This window comes from Alligator sinensis, unplaced genomic scaffold (assembly GCF_000455745.1).
Source record: "Alligator sinensis unplaced genomic scaffold, ASM45574v1 scaffold433_1, whole genome shotgun sequence".
Classification (NCBI taxonomy): Eukaryota; Metazoa; Chordata; order Crocodylia; family Alligatoridae; genus Alligator; species Alligator sinensis.
Window position 1 is genome coordinate 86773 of NW_005842502.1, and position 19938 is coordinate 106710.

The 19938-nt window shown below is 45.8% G+C and overlaps 1 protein-coding gene across 1 annotated transcript in view; it reads right to left on the reverse strand.

Annotated features, from left to right (window-relative positions):
* The window catches only part of IL20RB (interleukin 20 receptor subunit beta), an 82928-nt gene that overhangs the window by 25287 nt on the left and 37703 nt on the right, over positions 1 to 19938 (reverse strand). Inside the window, exons 2-6 of the mRNA XM_006031373.2 lie at positions 18469 to 18595; positions 16931 to 17121; positions 7128 to 7252; positions 1333 to 1483; positions 592 to 737 (exon numbers count right to left, since the gene is read on the reverse strand). Of these exons, the coding sequence (XP_006031435.2) occupies positions 592 to 737; positions 1333 to 1483; positions 7128 to 7252; positions 16931 to 17121; positions 18469 to 18595 (740 nt within the window). The remainder of the gene's footprint in view (positions 1 to 591; positions 738 to 1332; positions 1484 to 7127; positions 7253 to 16930; positions 17122 to 18468; positions 18596 to 19938) is intronic.

Consider the following 19938-nt stretch of genomic DNA (forward strand, 5'->3'; position numbering starts at 1 on the left):
CCAAATTTAAGATAGCTTTCTACTAGTTGTATTCTATACATGGAAAACTATAACTTTCCATGTATAGAATCTAATTATTTTGGGGATCATCTTAAATTCAACGTTATCTTGGATTTAGGTAAATACTGTATTTCCTCCTTCCTGGCCCAAGAGGGGAAATAGGCATGCTCAGGTTTTCCAGACCATTGCCAATGTGCGCTCCATATAATTAAGAAAGATTCACACAAACATGGACATGAAACAAAACAGAACAATATTTTTAACTCCAAAGCCTAATACTGACCTCCTAAATCCATATTTAGGAGCCTCAGTGAGTGGCTTGATTTGGAAAGCTCCTGAATCCCTGCCAATTAAGCCAGAGTGCTTGCCTGCTCTGATAGTCGCATTGCTGACCGAGGCCTCAGCTTGTATCTAGTCACCTAGCTTTAGGCATTCAGTTTGGACAATGTGCTATAATTATTTCCTACAGGGTTTCACCTGGACTTCAATGTTGGAAGAAATGATTTCTCCAACATCTTCATCTTCTCCTTCAATCCATCAGTTTGCTCCTGTATTTCACCCCAGAGACAACAAGGAAGACAAAGAAATTACCAGAGTCTCCGGCAGGATAACAACTGGACAACAGGAATACTCGAAGATTCGACTTATTTTCCAGATAAGAAAAGGCAGGACCAAAGCAGCCATAATAAAACCAGCAAAGGAGATGAGAGTAATATTTACCCATGTAGATCTGGCATCTAAGACAAACGAATAAGACAGAATGTTAGCAGAAAGTAGGGCAGGGTGGCACCTTATATTAGCAGAGCATTTTAGCAGAGAAAATTTGGATCAAGCTTCCCAGGTCCAGATTCAGCACCCAGTCCTGAAAGAGGTCCTTCAACTGTTCTTACCAGTGACTTCAGTAGAAGCCACAAGGTCCAAATCTGTAGTGACCACCTGGTGCAATAAACACAGGCATACATGAATGAGAAGAATTAAAACAAGCTTTACTGTGCAGCTGTGGGAAAGCTCTTCAAACACTTTGTCTGGCACTGACTGACTGCCTAGCTGCTTCCTAACTGAGGGACAATCTCCCAATTCTCAACTCTGCCAGTCTCCTGTTAGGGAGCATCTTTAATTAATAACTTCTAGCAGTACAATATTAATCAGAAATGTTGGGTGTCAATTCAAGGAGAGGCATCAGTGAGAAAATGAATGAATCACTTATTTTCCTCAAGAAAAAAATCTTTGCAGTGTCTTTGTGAACAGAATGACAGACAAATCGAAGGTAATATCTGAAGAGCCACTGTATAATGCTGTTAGATGAAAATGATGAGGAAGTCTTACTGCTACCTTGCACCCTGATACACTGTGTCTGGCTGAAGTTGCTGCTCCTGTTAATGGCCTCTACATATGTCTGGACTTTGACACAGTAGTCAGTTCCTGCCTCCACTGTGTCCAGATGAACAGCAGAGGTAATCTCTTTCACCATCATCTTTTGCACCTGTGACAGACAATATCAGTAACCAAATGAAATCATAGGGCTCCAAAATCAAAATTAGCCTTGCTTTTAGCACAAGGTGAAGCTAAGGGAGAACAGGACAGTGGAAGTCAGGGAGGAGTGGCTAAAAGGGAGAGGGAAACTTTACAATGGAAGTAGAGGGACAGGGTGGGAAACATGGCCAAATGGAGAGCAGGTCTGTACAGTTGAAGGTCTGCATGGATATATGGGTGTGGGGTACAAGCATTAACATCCAATAGCAAACTGAGCAGATCATAGGGACTGACTTTTATTTTTGCTGATGGGGGCCTAAGATGGTGGACATATGGACAGTTTTATGCATTTCAGGTGAAAGCCAAGGGGGGCCAGGGTCCTCAGGCTCTCATGTACTGGGCTCCTTTGGAGCAGATGCCTGTTTCAGACCTTGGGCAGGTGCCTCTATGGGACCAGGAAGGCTCTAGAATGGGTTTCTGCTCATATACCAAGGAGGTGTGGGAAAAGGTAAAGTGGCTGTGCAAAGCAGTGACAGGGGTCGGGCAGCTGACCAAGAGAGGCAGCACTGTACAGGCACCTAACTAAACACCAAGGGAGCTCGTTGGCCTGTTTTGATCAGTTTGTGTCCTGCATCAGGAGCAGCCTGTGGAAATCCAGGAACATCCTGATGTACAGACACAAGAACCTCAGGGAGCTAGACTGTGTTAATGGCTCTGAGTGAACTCCAGTCCTACTACCGGAAATCGGTAGCAGAGGACAGTGAGGATGCAGCCAACTCCACCTGGCAAAGGGACACTTGGCACAGAATCTTCCAAGACTGCCCACCCCCAGCAGGGGAATGGACAGTGACAATGAGACAACCAGACCTGGAGACAGTGCTAAATTGCTAGAAGGTGTGTATAACTTATATGTATCTATATATAGTTATATATAGATATATATATATAACTATAAAGATATATATAGATAACTTATATGTGTAGCTATAGATATAGATATATATTTTTACCAAAAAAAAAAAAATTATTGGAGCATGCATTGTAGTCACTACACTGGTTTGTTACCTGAACCAAGATGGTTTTAAATGGCATTGTGTAATGGAGGGTGCACCCCTGTCCAATTCAGTGCAGACAGGATGCCCTGTGAGACTTATAATTAGCTTCCCACTGGCCAGCTTCCAGTGGGAAGATCTCAGTTACATGCCTACTTTATGGAAATGGGGGACTCCTCACTAGCTTGCTCCTGTGGCCTTTTGTTAAGAGTAAGTGATACTTGGGGACATCTGAACCCCAAGCCTCCAGGCTTTGGCCTGCATGTAGGATGCCTGCCAATGGATTTGGGAGTATCTGAAGCCCCAGGCTGAAAAGTCTGGGGTGGAGGATACTTGCTGGTTGTAGCACCACATATGGTGTTTGAATTATTGAGTGTTGCTCAATCAAGAGGATTTTGAACTGATTTGGCTAATTTGATATGGAATACAAAAACATTTATAAAAAAAAATGATGTCATAAAAAAAAGCGGGCTAGATGGCATTGTGCTGGCAGGGGAGGTACCTTTGGTTAGGGGCAAGAAAAACACCTGACATCTGAACACCAGTCCCTTTGGCTTTGGGGTTTGCACATAGGTTATCTGTCATGGATTTGGGAATATCTGAAGCCCCAGGATGAAGAGTCTGGGAGGTGGGATGCTTGCCAGTGGTGGCACCGTTCAGACTTTAGTGATTGAGCTCTGTTCAGTCAATAGAATTTGGAACTGCTTTGGTTAATTTGACCTAAGATACATGGGCAACTGGTGCCTCCTGAGTTGTGGGGGGGGCCGCTTGCCCCTGCCCCCCGGCAGGCAGTCAGCGACCGGGGGGTGTCCCACTGCAGCTAATCCCACAGACCGGGGGGGCAAGGGGTCCCCCGCAGCTGATCCTGCCAACCTGCAAGTGACAGCAGCACACCGTTGGCACTTCCAGCAGCACCACTGGCACTTCCAGGTGAGTGCGATTGGCTGTGGGGGGGACCACATCTCCTGGCGCCCCCACTCCTCAGCTAGCACTTTGGGGGGGGCACCAGCTCTCTCACCTGCCCTTCCTGCCTAGGGACACTGGCTGTCAGGGGTTGCACCAGCACTCTCAGGGGATGCATGTGCACCCCCTATGTGTCGTCACTGCTAAGATATGAAATTAAAAAAAAAAAAAAAAAGGCTGCATTCACCTATCTTTGTGGTAGGTTACTATCACATTTTTGGCACCACAGGAGGGTGTTGGAGCTTTCTCCAGCCTCTTTGAATGCCAGCCTAGTATTGCAGTACTTCCAGGCCAAGTACCTATTCTCTCCTTGGGGGAGCAACTGCCCACTTTTTAAAGGCCACACAAAAAAACAAAAAAATGTTCCCATCAGAATGTTTTCCTAGTGTGGGCTATGTGTTTTACAGTCTTGCTCAGTGTTGGCTGCATGTCAAAGTGTTGGCTGCATGTAATCAACTTCATAGTTGGTTTCCATTGATGAGCACATGCTGCTTTGACAGCAGTTTAGTGATTGACAGCGTATTTAGTGAGAATTCCTTCCCTGTGATTATAAGACAAGGTGCTTTTTCCCCCGTGCCAGCTGGGGAGAAAAGCCTCATCTTTTATTCTAGTAAACAGGGTATTCTATATCTGTGCCTGTCTTACAGATCTTGTGTTATACTGGGAGAGTCATCAGAACCAAACTTTTCACTGGTGTTTATTATTTGTGTGTTCCTGATTTTCTGGGTGCTGCATTCAAAAGCTCATGGTCTAAGCTGCAGAATAACTTATCATGCACAGCTGCAGATGAAGCCAGATTCAGACAGTTATCCCTTTAGCAAGGTGATGACACACAGTTTAGAAATTCTTGAGGCTTTGGGTTCTAAGCCTGGCTCCATGTTTGTATTTTTGTGTGATGTATTCAGCCACTACAACATAAAACCTCCAAAAATGATGCATTTCCAAAAAGAACTAGTCTTGAAGTGTCTTTCCTATTCAGGTTCCAATATTATGACCATCATTGCGGCATACAATGCTAACCGCACATAAAACTACAGTTTAAAAAATGATCTTGTTGATAAACCAATTGTATGGTACATATAATTGCTTAGGAACTGGCTGAAGAAGAACTAACCTGGCCTACCTTGGCAAAGGGGCAAATCAACCTTACTAAGCATGGATAGGAATTGTGGGGACAACCGTCTTACAACTGTGATTCTTCTTCTGATGATTGTATTCATAGATAATATCAATGCGGATCAAAGGGGGCAAAAGAGTGCAAAAGCCCCCATGGCTCACCAAAAGCATACGGGAATGTCTCCTAGCTAAAAAGGAGGTGTACACCCAACGGAAGGGAGAGGGGCCATCACCAAGGAGGATATACCTTGGTTGCTTGGGGCTGTAGGGGTTCAGTCAGGAAGGCCAAGGCAGAGATGGAACTAGCTACCCGGATCAAGGATAAGAAGTCCTTTTTTATATACATAGGGGGTAAAAAGAAGGTACCAAGTAATGTGGGGCCTCTGCAAGACATGCTAGGAAATCTGGTTGTTGCACCAGATGACAAAGCTAACCTATTTAACAATTTCTTTGCCTCCATTTTTCTGAGCAGGGACCGGGTCACCTCCCCCACCCCGCCCCCCCATGGGGATCCCCATAGGTCCCAGGGGAGGCGCACCCAGGCCTAGGGTCAGTGAGGACCTAGTCAGAGAACTTCTGGAGGGACTGGATGTATTTAAATCAACTGGTCCTGACAATCTCCACCCCAGAGTACTGAGGGAATTAGCAGAGGTCATTGCAGGACCCCTGGCATGGCTCTACAAGCACTCATGGTGCTCTGGTGTGGTGCCAGAGGACTGGAAAAGGGCCATTGTGGTTCCCATTGTCAAAAAAGGGAGGAAGGAGGACCCAGGAAACTATAGGCCAGTTAGTCTTACCTCGATCCTGGGTAAGCTTTTTGAGAGAATTATCCTGGCGCATGTCTGCGAGGGGCCAGCAGGGGAGATTATGCTTAGGAGTAACCAACATGGGTTCATTAGAGGCAGGTCCTGTCAGACCAACCTGGTGGCTTTCTATGACCAGGTCACAAAATCCTTAGATGCAGGTGTAGCAGTGGACATAGTCTTTCTGGACTTTAGGAAGGCCTTTGACACTGTCTCTCACCCCATTCACATTAAAAAACTAGGGGACTGTGGCATCAACACCTACACAGTGAATTGGGTCACTAACTGGCTGGAGGGCCGCACCCAGAGAGTGGTGGTGGATGGGTCTTATTCAACCTGGAGGAATGTGGGCAGTGGGGTTCCGCAAGGCTCGGTCCTCAGGCCCGCACTGTTCAACATCTTCATCAGCAACTTGGACAAGGGGGTAAAAAGCACCCTGTTCAAATTCGCAGATGACACTAAGATGTGGGGGGAAGCAGGCATGCTAGAAGGGAGGAATAGGCTGCAATCAGACCTAGACAGGTTACAGGGGTGGGCGGATGAGAACAGGATGGGTTTCAACACTGACAAGTGCAAGGTACTGCACCTTGTGGGGAAGAACCAGCAGTATACCTACAGGCTGGGAAACTCCCTTCTCATCAGTGCAGAGGCAGAAAAGGATCTTGGAGTCATTATTGATGCCAAAATGAACATGGGCCGACAGTGTGGGGACGCGGTCAGGAAGGCCAACTGTACCTTGTCATGCATCCACAGATGCATCTCAAGCAGGTCCAAGGAGGTGATCCTCCCCCTCTATGCAATACTGGTCAGGCCACAGTTGGAGTACTGCGTCCAGCTCTGGGCACCACACTTCAGGAGGGATGTGGACAACATGGAGAGGGTCCAGAGGAGGGCCACTCACATGATCAGGGGGCAGCAGGGCAGGCCCTACGAGGAGAGGCTAAGGGACCTGAACCTGTTCAGCCTCCACAAGAGAAGGCTGAGGGGGGATCTAGTGGCCATTTACAAACTAGTCAGGGGGGGATCAGCAGGCATTGGGGGAGTCCCTGTTCCCCCGAGCACTACCAGGAGTGACTAGAAATGATGGTCACAAGCTGGCAGAGGGTAGATTCAGACTAGACATCAGGAGGCACTACTTCACTGTCAGAGTGGCTAGGATCTGGAACCAACTTCCAAGATAAGTGGTGCTGGCTCCTACCCTGGGGATCTTTAAGAGGAGGCTAGATAAACACCTTGCTGGGGTCGTTTGACACCAGTAATCTTTCCTGCCATGGCAGGGGGTCAGACTTGATGATCTGCTCAGGTCCCTTCCAACCCTACCAACTATGAAACTATGAAACTATATGTATTATGGGTTGCTAAGTTCCACACATGAAAAGAACAGAATACACATTAGTCTGGATGACTTTTATCTCATTAAGAGAAAAAAATAAACCCAGAATGAACTTTGTAAATAAAAATTTTAACCATATTTAACAATAATTTTTAACTAATTTTGTCTGAGAATGAAAATAACTCACTCTATGACTTCTGGAAAATAGAGTGCAACAAGAAAGAGAGTACTCCCATTCTAGTAGCATAAAGTTACGGTTGTAATTGCTACAGCATGGTTACAGAAAAGGTGAAGGGAACATTGATCTCCAAAAAATATTCTGTGCCCTCTCACTTTGACATGCATGATGTTCTCCATTCTTATGTAGAAAGCAAAGGCTAGACTCACCCAACTTTCCTGCCCATTCTTCCAATAGAGTATGTGAAACTGAAAGGCTGGCCCCATGTCTTCCAACTCTACCAGTAAATGATACCCATCTGCAATAACTTTTATCCTGGGAGGTGTGAGCAAAGCTGTCAACAACACAGAAACAGTACCATTACAACCACCAAAAGTAATCCTCTCTCTCAGCAACTGTCATCACCTAGTACCAGCAGAAAATTACATCACATAATGAAACACAGAACCTTTCATGTATAGCATAGCAGCTAGTTGCTTAATTTGAGCACTTAACCTTAGTTTTCTTCCCCATCTACCTTACCATTTTTGTTATGTTTCTAGAGTAACAGCAAAACCTTTGAGGAGGAGGGGAAATTTGATTCTTTCAGCATGTACAGGCATTTAGCAATAGTTGAACTATTTAGACTGGAAATGCTTTCTTTGTAGTGGAGGATCTATTTTGCCTATAGGCCCCATATTAGAAATATCAATAAAACCAGCTAGGGAGGAAGGGACAGGAGGCTGAGAAAATCAGATCATATCCCAGTCCTGGGCTGCATAACTTTGGGACAACATTGGATTTGCAGTATCATTCAGGGATCCATAACCATTCCTTGCAGGAAATGGCAGGTTTCCTGTTGGACGCTGGCAGTATTCCAGCCTGCAAGGGGCTGCTTGGGGCTGCCAGGAGCGGGATACAAGGAGCACCACATGCATGTGTGTTCGTGCACACATGCAGGTGGCTGGGAATATAGTCAGGAAGCATGGACCAGCAGTTCTCTGCAGGTAAGTCTATAGGGGGAGGGAGAAGGAGGTATAGGGGTGTGAGGGTCAGATTGAGGCCTCCACAGTGACAGAGGGAGTGGGGCTGGGGCTGTGAGCACTGCCCAGCCAGGGTAGTACATGGGGCCTGGGGCTGGGGCACTACCCAGTCCCAGGCCCCATGGAGAAGGTTGCAGCCATAAGCGGCTCAACCAGGGGGCAAGGGGGTGGTTCCTTACTGCTCAGCACACTCCTGGGGGGTATGGAGGGCATATGCCTCCCAGATTTATGCATAGGGCAGGGGTGGATGCAGGCTACCTGCTGTGGACTGCAGGCTCCCTGCCCTGCTATGCTTCTCCCAGGAGCCCTGCACTGGCTGCACTGCCAACTGGGAGGGTGGGGGAGGTGAGAGAGTCAGGCATGTGTCCCCCCTTTTTACTTTGAAAAGATGGTCACCCTAACTAAGTCCCAGCACTGAGGGCCCTAAATTCACAGTATGTGCTCAATTGCACCTTCTAGTACACTCCCAAACCAGAAATACTTCAGTGAGATAGCCTTAGACCCCCTGGAGAATGAAGGCTTGATACTATATGCTCTGTACCTAGAAAAGTCCATGTTGGCCTAAACTTGAGGCTAGTGCATGGACTCCTCCTACCTACATTTTGGATTACATGAATTAACTCATAGGAATGAGCGCCTTCCTAGCACTTGTGGACCCTCAGACATTACCCTGACTGCTTCTGCCTAAAACTGGCTCTCATCCTGAGCCTTAATTAATGAGTATTTGTAGACCTAAGAAAGATGTTGTAGCCACAATGATCCAGAAATTATGCAAAAGGCAAGAATTTCTTAGTGTGATATCTTTTATTGAACCGAATATGTAGCTGGGATAGAGCTAGACAAGCTTTTGACTTCATGACATTCTTCCTCAGGTCTGATCACAAGGAGCCAGCCACCTAGTTTATGCTCTGCCTGGCTTCTTGTGATCAGACTGAGTACAGTTACACATGCAGTAATGGACCTTAGATACTGTGCATTTAGTTTAGCACTTCCTTAATAAAGGACTAACTAAATGTGAAGTACCAAGGGTTACTGCACAGTAGCTCCACTACATGATTATTTAGTGACGCTTACTTCACATTAGCCTGATAACACTGTGCAGTAGGCTATTAGCATGGTTTGTTCTGTAATGTGCTACTGAGCAGTATTATTAGGCTAATGAGCAGTAAGTGTCTTGTGTAGATGCACCCACTGAGGAAGAATATTTTGCATTTGAAAGCTTGTCTAACTTAATCCCAAATAAAATACCTAGTTGGTCCAATAAAAAAAATATCACTCTAAGAAATCCTTGCCTCTTAGGGAAATACTTATCATTTCTTTCTCTGACATTGTTTTCTATTGCCCTGATTCTCAAGCATGTGGCTCTCAAGTGGCCCTGATGGGAATTAATCAGGCTGTTCCCTGCCAGCTGTCTGTGACTTTTATAGTCTCTTTCCTGTATCTAAGTACTATTGTAAATTATTTGTTTCTTGCCTACTAGAATACTCATGGCTTGTTCTGATTTCAGATTTTCATTTCATCAGTATTATAGGAGTGAAACATGAACAGAATATCATCACTAAATACTGAAACAAACATGGGAAATTCACAGCTTGTGTTGCTGAGTGTGAGATCAAGGTATTAGAACAGGGGTTGTCAACCGGAGGTACACTTACCTCTGGGGGTACTTGGGAGGGCGGTAAGGTGTATGTGTGGGCAGGTGGGGACAGAGCACCAACACCTCCCAGGAGCAGGGCCAGGGATGGGCGAGGGCAGTGGCGCCCCTCTGCGGGCTGCGCAGGCACTGCCTGGCCAGCCAGATGCAGGAATGGGAAACTTCCACCATGCTACTGCTTCCCACCACCCCATGCTGCCACCACTCTGTTCATTTTTTAGTAAGCGTACCCCGCCCGCTCTGAGTCAAGCCATGCACCATGCCCCCCCGCCCCAGCTATGTGCCACTCCTCACCTCCTGGCCACTGGGGGTACACTTACTAAAAGAAGTTGAAAAAACCTGTATTAAAAAGTACCTCTAAGTTATCGCTGCAGACTCTGCAGTCTAAAGTTTTCACACTATGCATTTTGGCTGTAGTAGCTGAAAATCTCATTCAAGTCCACTCCAGCAAAAGAAGGAGGGCATCTCTAATAGTACAGCCAAACATACTCCCCTGTTACAGGTTTCAATATCATGCAATTCAATGGTAAAGTCCTCAATAAATTTAGATGGGCCATGAGTGCAAAGTAATTATTACAGAATGAAATGCCTATCCAGCTATAAAAAGAACCAACCACCTATAAAGTTAGTGCTTGAAAAAGTGTAACAACTCTGCAACTGGTTTCTATCCAGCTTTCATTTGAATGTGTAGCAAGGCTATTAGAGCAGTGGTGTTTGATGTAATTAGTTCTACTCCCACTGCTGTGATAACATAAAAGAAAGTGCACACTGAGCAATGTGCTAAGTGTAGATTTGAGTCACATGTGCAGTTACCCCATAAATGGAAGGAGAAGAGAATGACTTTTCATGTTTAAAAATTAAGGTGAGAATTTGAAGAACATATTACAGGTTCCCCTCACCAACCACAGTTTTACCAACCATGGTTTTGAGTACCCACACTTAATATTTTATTTACCATTTTGGCTACCACAGTATACAGTTTTGAGTAACCAGGGTTTTCCATGGCCGCACATCAGCCCACCACCTGCCATTTTCCCATAAGCCTTTTGTCTTGCTAACCACAGTTTTGCCAGCCACGGGAACTTCCAGGAACCTAATCCCAGTGGTTGGTGAGGGAAACCTGTATTTCCAAATGGGGTCACGTAGGCCTTGTTCAATCTGTGTCCTGTTCTGAGAATGTGTTTACAAGTTACAGGCATCATATGCTAACTTTAAACAAGGGCCTACCATTCTTTAAAGATACCACCGTGCTGTGATAAATTGCATGTGTGGGGTTAAAGCACACTATAACATTCACAGCTTTGAGCTGTAGCTAGAAGGCTAGAAAGGAGGGGCACAGCTAGGAGTTGACAAGTCTGGTCCATTTCTGCCTGGCTTTCTAGCAGAAACACATCCACCCAGCCCCAGCAATCAGAACAATGCACCTACATCCTGCTTACCACTAACCAGCTTTGAGGTAAACAGACTATTCCAATTTTTCTCTGAGCCTAATCTGCATAGAAAATGAACTGTTCCAAATAGGAGATTTCACCACACCTTCAACTCTCCTATGAAATATGTACTTTTATTTTTACCCAGGAGAACTTTTACAATCTTTTCTCCTATGCCTGAAGAAGGGTGTTTGTACCTGAAAGCTTGCAATTAAATAATTTATTTTTGCAAAAATCTAGTTGGTCTAATAAAAAATATCACCTCTACCATGAGTCCTGGTAGATTCTTTTTGCCTCTAGACTAATACGGCCACAACCTGAATACCTTCCCTCCCATACACATACGCAAATACACACAGCCCCAAACCAAAGAACACACACAAACACAATAGACACACAGCTCCAACCTCCAACACACACAACAACACAAACAGTATAAAACAACACACACTGACACAGCACAGCACAATGCATAGAGAACAGAACACACACTTGCACAGCAGAAAACAACACACACAGAGCACAAGAAACAAAATAGCATACCACAAAACAACACACTCACACAACACAAATTGGACAGCCTTAACCCCTAACAGAAATAGACATACACCGCAGACCCACAACACACAAACATTCAAGACCCTGCAACACAAACACACACATAATTACAACCCCCCACACAAAGCCCTAACCACCAGACACACCACAAAGCCCAACAAACTCAGGCACTCCCACTGCACAACACACACAGCACAACCAAAACACACATACTCAAAAAGCCCCAGACTCCAATACACACAAATAGAGCCCCAATCCACAACAGAGACATACCAGGCCCCAACACTCTACATGGACACACACACACACCCCCAACACAAATACACACACAGCCACAACCTGCAAGAAACACACACAGACTCATCCTAAAACACACACAGATATTTCACAATGCAAACACACAACCCCCAGACACAATACCAATCCCTAACACAAAACCACATACATCTGTCTCGGACGGCCAGGGCCGACTTGAGTTATGCTCGTACGTCAGGGCAGGCTGGTGAATGGAGAGGCAGACACAACTTATTGGTTGCAAAAACTTTACTCACGCCGCTTGCAATCACGACGCAGGTGGTCCGGTCGTCGGAACAACCACACGAGTTGCTCCAGCTGGCAGGGCCCAAGCCAGTTAATCCGGCCGCAATTCGAAGCCGGCGGAGAAAGGGGTACGTCGGGGTTGCGCTCGGTGACGGGAAGAAAGATCGATAGGTGATCAGTCTATCGATCGGCAGCCGCAAGTCAGATAACTTCAGAGGCACTCTGCAGCGTGCTCAAAGCTCTTCGACTTGGGCGGAAGTCGCGCGGAATTTTAAACGGCCAGCCAGCCAATTCCTAGCCGCCACGTGTGAATAATTTAGCACTGGCCAATAACGGGGCACAAATTTACATCCGAATAGCGGGAACTCTTTGCACCGTGCATCTCTGTGCTGCAAAGAAGAAATGCATCCTGCAAAGGAAACTGCAAATTGGCAGGAACTCTCCTGCACGCAGGCTCTTAATTGCAGCAGAACACTCTGCTGTGCAAAGGAGCTCTCATGTGGCCAGGAAATTCCATAGTGCCAAGGCACAAAAAATCACTGGGTTGTGACAACATCTACATCCCCCAACACACACAAAGACATCCACAGCCCCAGCAGCCAAAACACAAACATGTGTGCATGCACACACACACACACACACACAGAGTTTCAGCCCTCAAAATACACACATAACCCCCAAGACATAAACACACACAACCCCAACCCTGACACAAGCCCACAGAGTCACAGCCCCCCAACACACACATGCAGAGCCCCAAACCCCAACAAAAGTGCAAAGCACCAACCCCCGACACAAAACTACTCAGGGCCTCAACCTCCAAGAGAAAAGCAGAGTCCCTACTCCCAACACAGCCACACAGCTCAATACTTCAAGACATGCACACATGCATAGTCAAACCCCTCAAAAATGCACAGCCACAACCCAAACATGTATGCACAGCTCCAAACACTAACACACACACAGAGGCTCATACATGCACACCACCCCAAACCCTTGCCACACAAACAGCCCCAAACTGTAACACAAAGCCCCAAGTCCCAAAACACAGAAAGTCCCAACCCCTCTGACACACACATAGCTACCAATACACAAACACAGCCCAAGCCTCCAACACAAACCTATATGGAGCCTAATCCTGAAAGGCAAACACACATCCCCAATACATACTATACACGCTAGGGCTTTGCGAAGCTTCAGTCCCCAATTTGATTTGACGGAGATTCAGCCAATTCAGTGGCCAAATCTCTGAATCTGAATCAAATCAGGAGACCCTTTAATCTCTTTGAATTGAATCTGAACCCTCTGAATTATTCAGAGAGATTCAGCAATTCAGACATAGACACAGGTTTAAATGTTTTTCTACATACCCCAAGGTACCAGGTGACTTGTGAATGCTGGGATGCTGGGGCAGATGGAGCATCCCACAGGAGCACAGGAGGTTCCCCAGCATGCTTGGCAGCAGACCCAGAAGTGGACCAGAAGTGCTTCTGGGTCCGCCGGGGAGTGTGCTGGGGGGCCCCTCTGGCTCAGCAACTGGTGCCTCTTGAGTTTGGGGGGGCACCCAGGGTCCCCCTGCAGCTGATCATGGAGCCAGGGGGGCATGGGCGGATCCCCCCAGCTTGCTCCCCAGTGGGCCCAGAAGTGGACCGGAAGGACTTCTGGTCCACTTCTGGGTTCACCATTAAGAACACAGGGGGCCCCTTGCTCTCCTGTGGGACGCTTCATCCTCCCCAGCATCGCAGCATTCACGAGCCGCGCCTGGTACCTTGAGGTATGTAGAAAAAACATTTGAAGTTGTGTCTATGGCCAAATTGCTGATTCTGCAAATTAGCATTGAATCTTTCAGATTTGGATTCGGCCAAATTGAATCAGCGACAGTGATTTGAACTAACAAATCGAATCACTGCCCCCAATTCAGGCCAAATCCAAAGCAGAATTGAATACGGCCCATTTTGCACACCCCTAATACATGCACAGAGACAGCCAGAACCCCACAACACATGCATACAGTCCAAACCCCAATACAACCAACACATACACACACACACACACACACACAGAGCCACAATATCCTATATATGCACACACCATCACCAGCACCGGAGACACAGAGTCCAATCCTCTGACCCACAAACACACTGAGAGCCTGAACCCTCAACACACATGGACACACACATGCACACCACCCAAAACATGCAGACACAGACATAATCTGCAAGATGCACACATAGCCCCATCCCCACCATGCACACATACAGCCTTAACTTCCAACACACACAGTACCTCTGATCCCAACACATGAACAGAACTCCAATACACAAAAAGAGCCCCAAGCCCTGACACAAACCCACACAGTGCAAACTGCCAAGACACACACACAGCACCTACACTGAACAACACACACAAACACATCCCTCAACACACACAGAAACATTCACAGCCCCAACACCCAGCGTGCACACACACACACACACACACACACACACACACACAATTCCAGCCCCAGCCACACACAAGCCAAACACCAAACACGCAGCCTCAATCTCCAGCAGATGTAAAAACACACACAGCCACAACACCAAACATGCACACACAGACTTCCACATCAATGACCCCAACAAAGCGCACACACACAGCTCCAGCCTGACCCCCACACATAGCTCCAAACCCCAACACACACAGAGCCCTAAACCTCTGACACTGGGTGATTTTACATGTGTTCTTGGAGTGTGGGCAGGAGGATGCTTTAATTAGAGTGGCTCCAAGAGCTGCTATAATTAAAGTGTCTTATGTACCAGTGCCCTATGCTTCAAAATGGTGGTAGGGCACTTTAGCTCATCGAAAAAGCTTTAGTTAAAGCACCCCCGGTGCCATTTTGAAATGTAGGGACACTGATACAGGGAGACACAGAGGCTGGTTCGAGCACCCTAATTACCACACTGTAACTGACTCAATTAATCAAGTCTGCTCCAATGCCATGTAATTACAGCACATCAGAGCAGCTTCCCTGCAGGTGTACAGTCCCCCCACAGACACACAGAGACCCAACCCCTACCACACACATGAACGTAGTTCCAAGCCTGAACAGGCACACACACGCATCCCCCAAAATCTACACAGATATCCACAGCCCCAACTGCCAACACACACCCCCAACACCAAACACACACACAACCCCCAGTACACACCCAACCCTAACCTTCAACACAGACAGCCCCAACTCCCAAAACACACAAAAACATAAAGCCCCAAGCAGCAACACACACAGAGACAGTCCCAAATACTAAAATACACAGCAGCACAGCACACAAACAGCAAATGCATAGCAGAACACAACACGGACACACACACAGCACAGTACAACACACAAAACACAATACACTCACACGGAACAACACAGCACAGCAAACACTTGAACAGTGCAACCCAACAGAGCACAGCAAATACAAACAGCTTAGTACAGCACAGCAGAGCACAAAGCACACATGCACAGTGCAGCAAAGCACAACACAATACACACACTCGCACAACACAACACAGGGTAGCACACACATTCCCAGCACGATACACACAAAGAGCACAGCGCATACACAGTACAGCACAGCACTACCTATCCACATGGAGCACAGTTCAGCACATCACACATATTCTCACAATGGAGCAAAACATAACCAGCACAATACACACAATACAGCACACACACTCCCACAGAGTAGCAGAACATAGCACACAAACAGCACAACACATGCACAGCACCCACCCCCTTGCACAGCACACATATACAGCGTAGCACAGCACAGCACACTCAATAAACAGTGCAGCACAGTACATACACATAGCACAGCACCCTGAGTGCATCACAACACATGCACTTGCACACTGCAGCACAGCACACACTCATACAGCCCATCACAACATAGCACAACACACGCACTTGCAAAGCACAGCACACACACTCGCACATTGCAGCACAACACATACAGCACAGCACAACATCCACTCACTCACACAGTGCCGCACAGCACACACTCATGCAGTGGAAACTAGCACAGCAGAGCATACACAGATAACTAACACAGTACAGCACACACACATTCACAATGCTCAGGAGGCATGAATAGTACAGCCAGCCCTCTGAAGAGAGCTCAGAGCTGTACACATCCCAGAGGGGATTAACCCTGAACACATACTCACACAGCTCCCAGCACAAGCTAATTTTAACAAAAATCTAACATTCCTTAAAGTTGGCAGATGCTAATTGTAATATGTAAACACACCCTTTAAATTGAGCTACCTAGCACAGCTCAAAGATAATCCTCACTTGGTGTGGTATAACTTTAGGATGCCTAGTGGGTACTTAACATTTGTTAAGGAGCTTGAAATTGCAATCCTTCAAGTTTTAAATGCTCTTAACAAGATCTAATTGTAATGTTTAATCAGTGTAATGTGTAATTGTAATGTCACCTGTCCTTGCTTAAGCAGAAAGGTAAATTATTCAGTAATTTCTTGTGTGTTAATCTTTTGTTAAGAGATTTAATTTTAAAATAGCATTTGTTGCTATGCATTGATTTTAAGTCATACAAAGTGATTATTTAGTAAACAACAAGTAATTGGTCTGTTTGTAGCCATAATTAGCCATTACCGTTAAAATAGTAACTACATTGTAGCTTGTAGCATTTATACAATAGTACTGTGACTTGATTGCTTGTTTGAGCATGAATAAAAATTATTATTTAAAAAATGAACAGTTTATCATGCTTAGATGAAGTAGTGATATTCCTAACAAATGCAGCCAAGGAACTTACTTGTATTGCGATTGAAGAGACGTTTCAGGGTGCCCCACTCTGAACCCTGAGTACCAACATCTGCCCTAACACGCAGATTATAGGGCACAGTAGCAGAGATGTCCTCTGTCACATTACACTGAGTAACAATGATGAATGAGCACTCACTGATGGGAATCCAGCTCTCATTGGCATAGTATCTTTCATACTCCCTAGGGAAAGCAAAGAGATACCACAAAATGATTTAAAATACATTAGTAGTTCTGTAATCCAACCCCTTAATCAGGCTATATCTTCTAAGGGCTGTATCAAGCATCAGCTTCCCCACATGTATAAGGGTGTAGGTTGTAGCCGTGTTGGTCTAAGGACACAGGCAGACAAGGTTCTTTGGGTGAATCTGATATATTTTATTAGACCAACTTAAATTGTTGGAAAAAATTATTAAGCAAGCTTTCGGGTTCAAAAATCCTTTGTCAGGCTAAGGAAGTTTCTGCAGAAACGTGAACAGTGTTTGCTGTGCTGTGTTGTTCTGTGTGAGTGTATTGTATTTTGCTGTGCTGCCTGGCTGCCACATGCATGTGTGTGCACGCACATGCACATTGCACCCTCTGTCCCCTGTATCCTGTTCCCCCCAGCCCTAAACAGCCCCTTACAGGCTGGAACTCTGCCAGCCTGCAAAAGGAACTTGCCATCTCCCATGATTTTCTCCTTTAATGTGAATGTGTAATGTGTATTTAAACATAGCTAACATTTGAATAATCAAATACTATTTCAGGGTGTTTGTAGGCATACTCTGGGGCTGGGGAGGGGCACATTAATTACAGTAGTTACAAGAGCCGCTGTAATTAAAGGGCCCTCAGCATCTCATGTATCAGCATCCCTGTGCTTCAAAATAGCAGCGGGGGATGCTTTAACCAAAGCTCATCAAAAGAGGTTTAGTTAAAGTGCCCCTGCCACCATTTTGAAGTGTGGGGATGCTGATACACAAGATGCAAAGGCTGCTGGAGGCATGCTAATTAGCACACTGCAGCAGACTCAATTACAGCATGTCAGAGCAAGCAGCCTCCCTACACATCTACACTCACTCTCAGTGTTCTGTACCTAAGCGGTATTTATATAGTTATATAAGTGCAATTTTTGGCACTTACACAGAGTTTAGATTCTACTTCCACTTACATTGCTATCACCTGCATTATGCTGAGAAATATAGATTTAAATCCCTTTTGTATGTGGTGTAGGTGGCCAACCACTTGGTTAGTTAGCTAAATCATAAGAGGGTCCTGTTCTCCCTCTGGTATCGATCACCCATTAGTCATGGGATTTTCCAGGACTGCTAGATTATTGTGCCTGATCCAGAAGGCAGCTATGTTGACTACGCTCAGTTGGTGTATGGATGCTGTGTGTCTGCAATGTGCCAAAAATAGAATCCAAAATTGTGTGCCAAAAGTAGTACTTGCATGTATGTGTGGAAAACACTAGCATATAATGGAGGCAACTTTAATGGTGTAAACATGTATAGTCAATGCAATGTTCAGTGGAGAAAAAAAAATGAAATTTACCCCTGAAACTCAACAGAGTATCTCACAGTTTCTCCAGGGATGATCACCGGACTCCAGGTTAAGAAGTGCTTCATATTGGTGGAAAAAATAGAGATATTTTGAGGAGCTGGCAGCAGAGCTTCTTTATCTAGGATTTCCACAAAAAAAGTAAGAAAAAAGCCCTACATATTACAATTTGATAAATGAATATCACAGTTTACGAGGATTCTGGAATGTTACACTCTGAACTAATGACTATACTTCATCATTTACCTTTGTCATTGACACTCAAGAGTTATGAAAGCATTTAACAATAATTAGACAGGCTGAAATGATTAATGATGAGAGGAACACAGAACACCCAGGTCAGCTTGGCTTTTTAAAATAAAAACCATGCATCTTTGTTATTTAAGAGTTATTGAAGCACATTCATAAACCAGTAAGTAAATAAAGAGAGCAGGTCAGGGAAAAGACCTGAAAATTTCAGTTGAGTCAAACATTACATTTCCACATTTTTGGAAGGAAATTTTGAAGTAACATTTTGTTTCACTATTTCATTATTTCACTATATTTTAAATAAAAATATCAACACAATCTGTATTTTCAGATATTTAGTTTATTAAATATCTCTATTTTCACATCTCCACATCATGACAGAATTATTACATCACACTTCGTATTTCCATGCTTACATTCTCATTTATCACCCATCAATAGCTAATGCTTCTGTCATCCCACAACAAAAACAGTAACTGGAGCCAAAACATTCTCTTTCTCTTCCCAGTTCATGTGTGGAGCTGTATGTCTTTAACTAGCATCTCTTTGTCACAAAACACCATGTACCATCTCTTCCTTTTCTATCTCTCCTCAGCCTTTTTCCTTTCAGATTTTCCTACACCCTTGTTACTTTCCAACACAGTGTGCTAACCACCACTCCACCATTCAGATATTAGGTAGTGCCTATGGTTACCGTATATCCAGTTCCAAAAAAGGGGACACCTGTCAGGGGGACACCTCACTCCCAACCCACATCCTCCTGTCCCTGCCACTGCCCCTCAGTCCCAACCTGCATCCCTCCATCCCTGCTGCTGACCTTCACTCCTGACCCAAAGTTCCCTGCCTCCCCCCACCGACCATGCTAGTACCCCTTACTCCTCACCCACAGTTTTCCACAGCCCCCTGTCCCTGCTGGTGCCCCTCACTCCTGACGTGCAGCCCTTTGGTGCCGCCAGTGCCCTGCAATCCCAATCCACAGCCCCTCACCATCTGTGCTCCTCACTCCCAAGTCACAGCCCCTCCAGCCACACCGGTAACTCTCACTCCCAACCCACAGCCCCTTGCCCCACCACCCCCAGGCCTGCTGGAGGGGGATGCTGGCAACCAGGCCAGAGCATGCCAACTCCAATTCCTTTGAGCAGCAGCAGAGCATGTCTGGCCCTGGCATGGATTGAAGGGAGGAAGAGGGGAGGCCTGTGGCACCCCCCCCCCCCC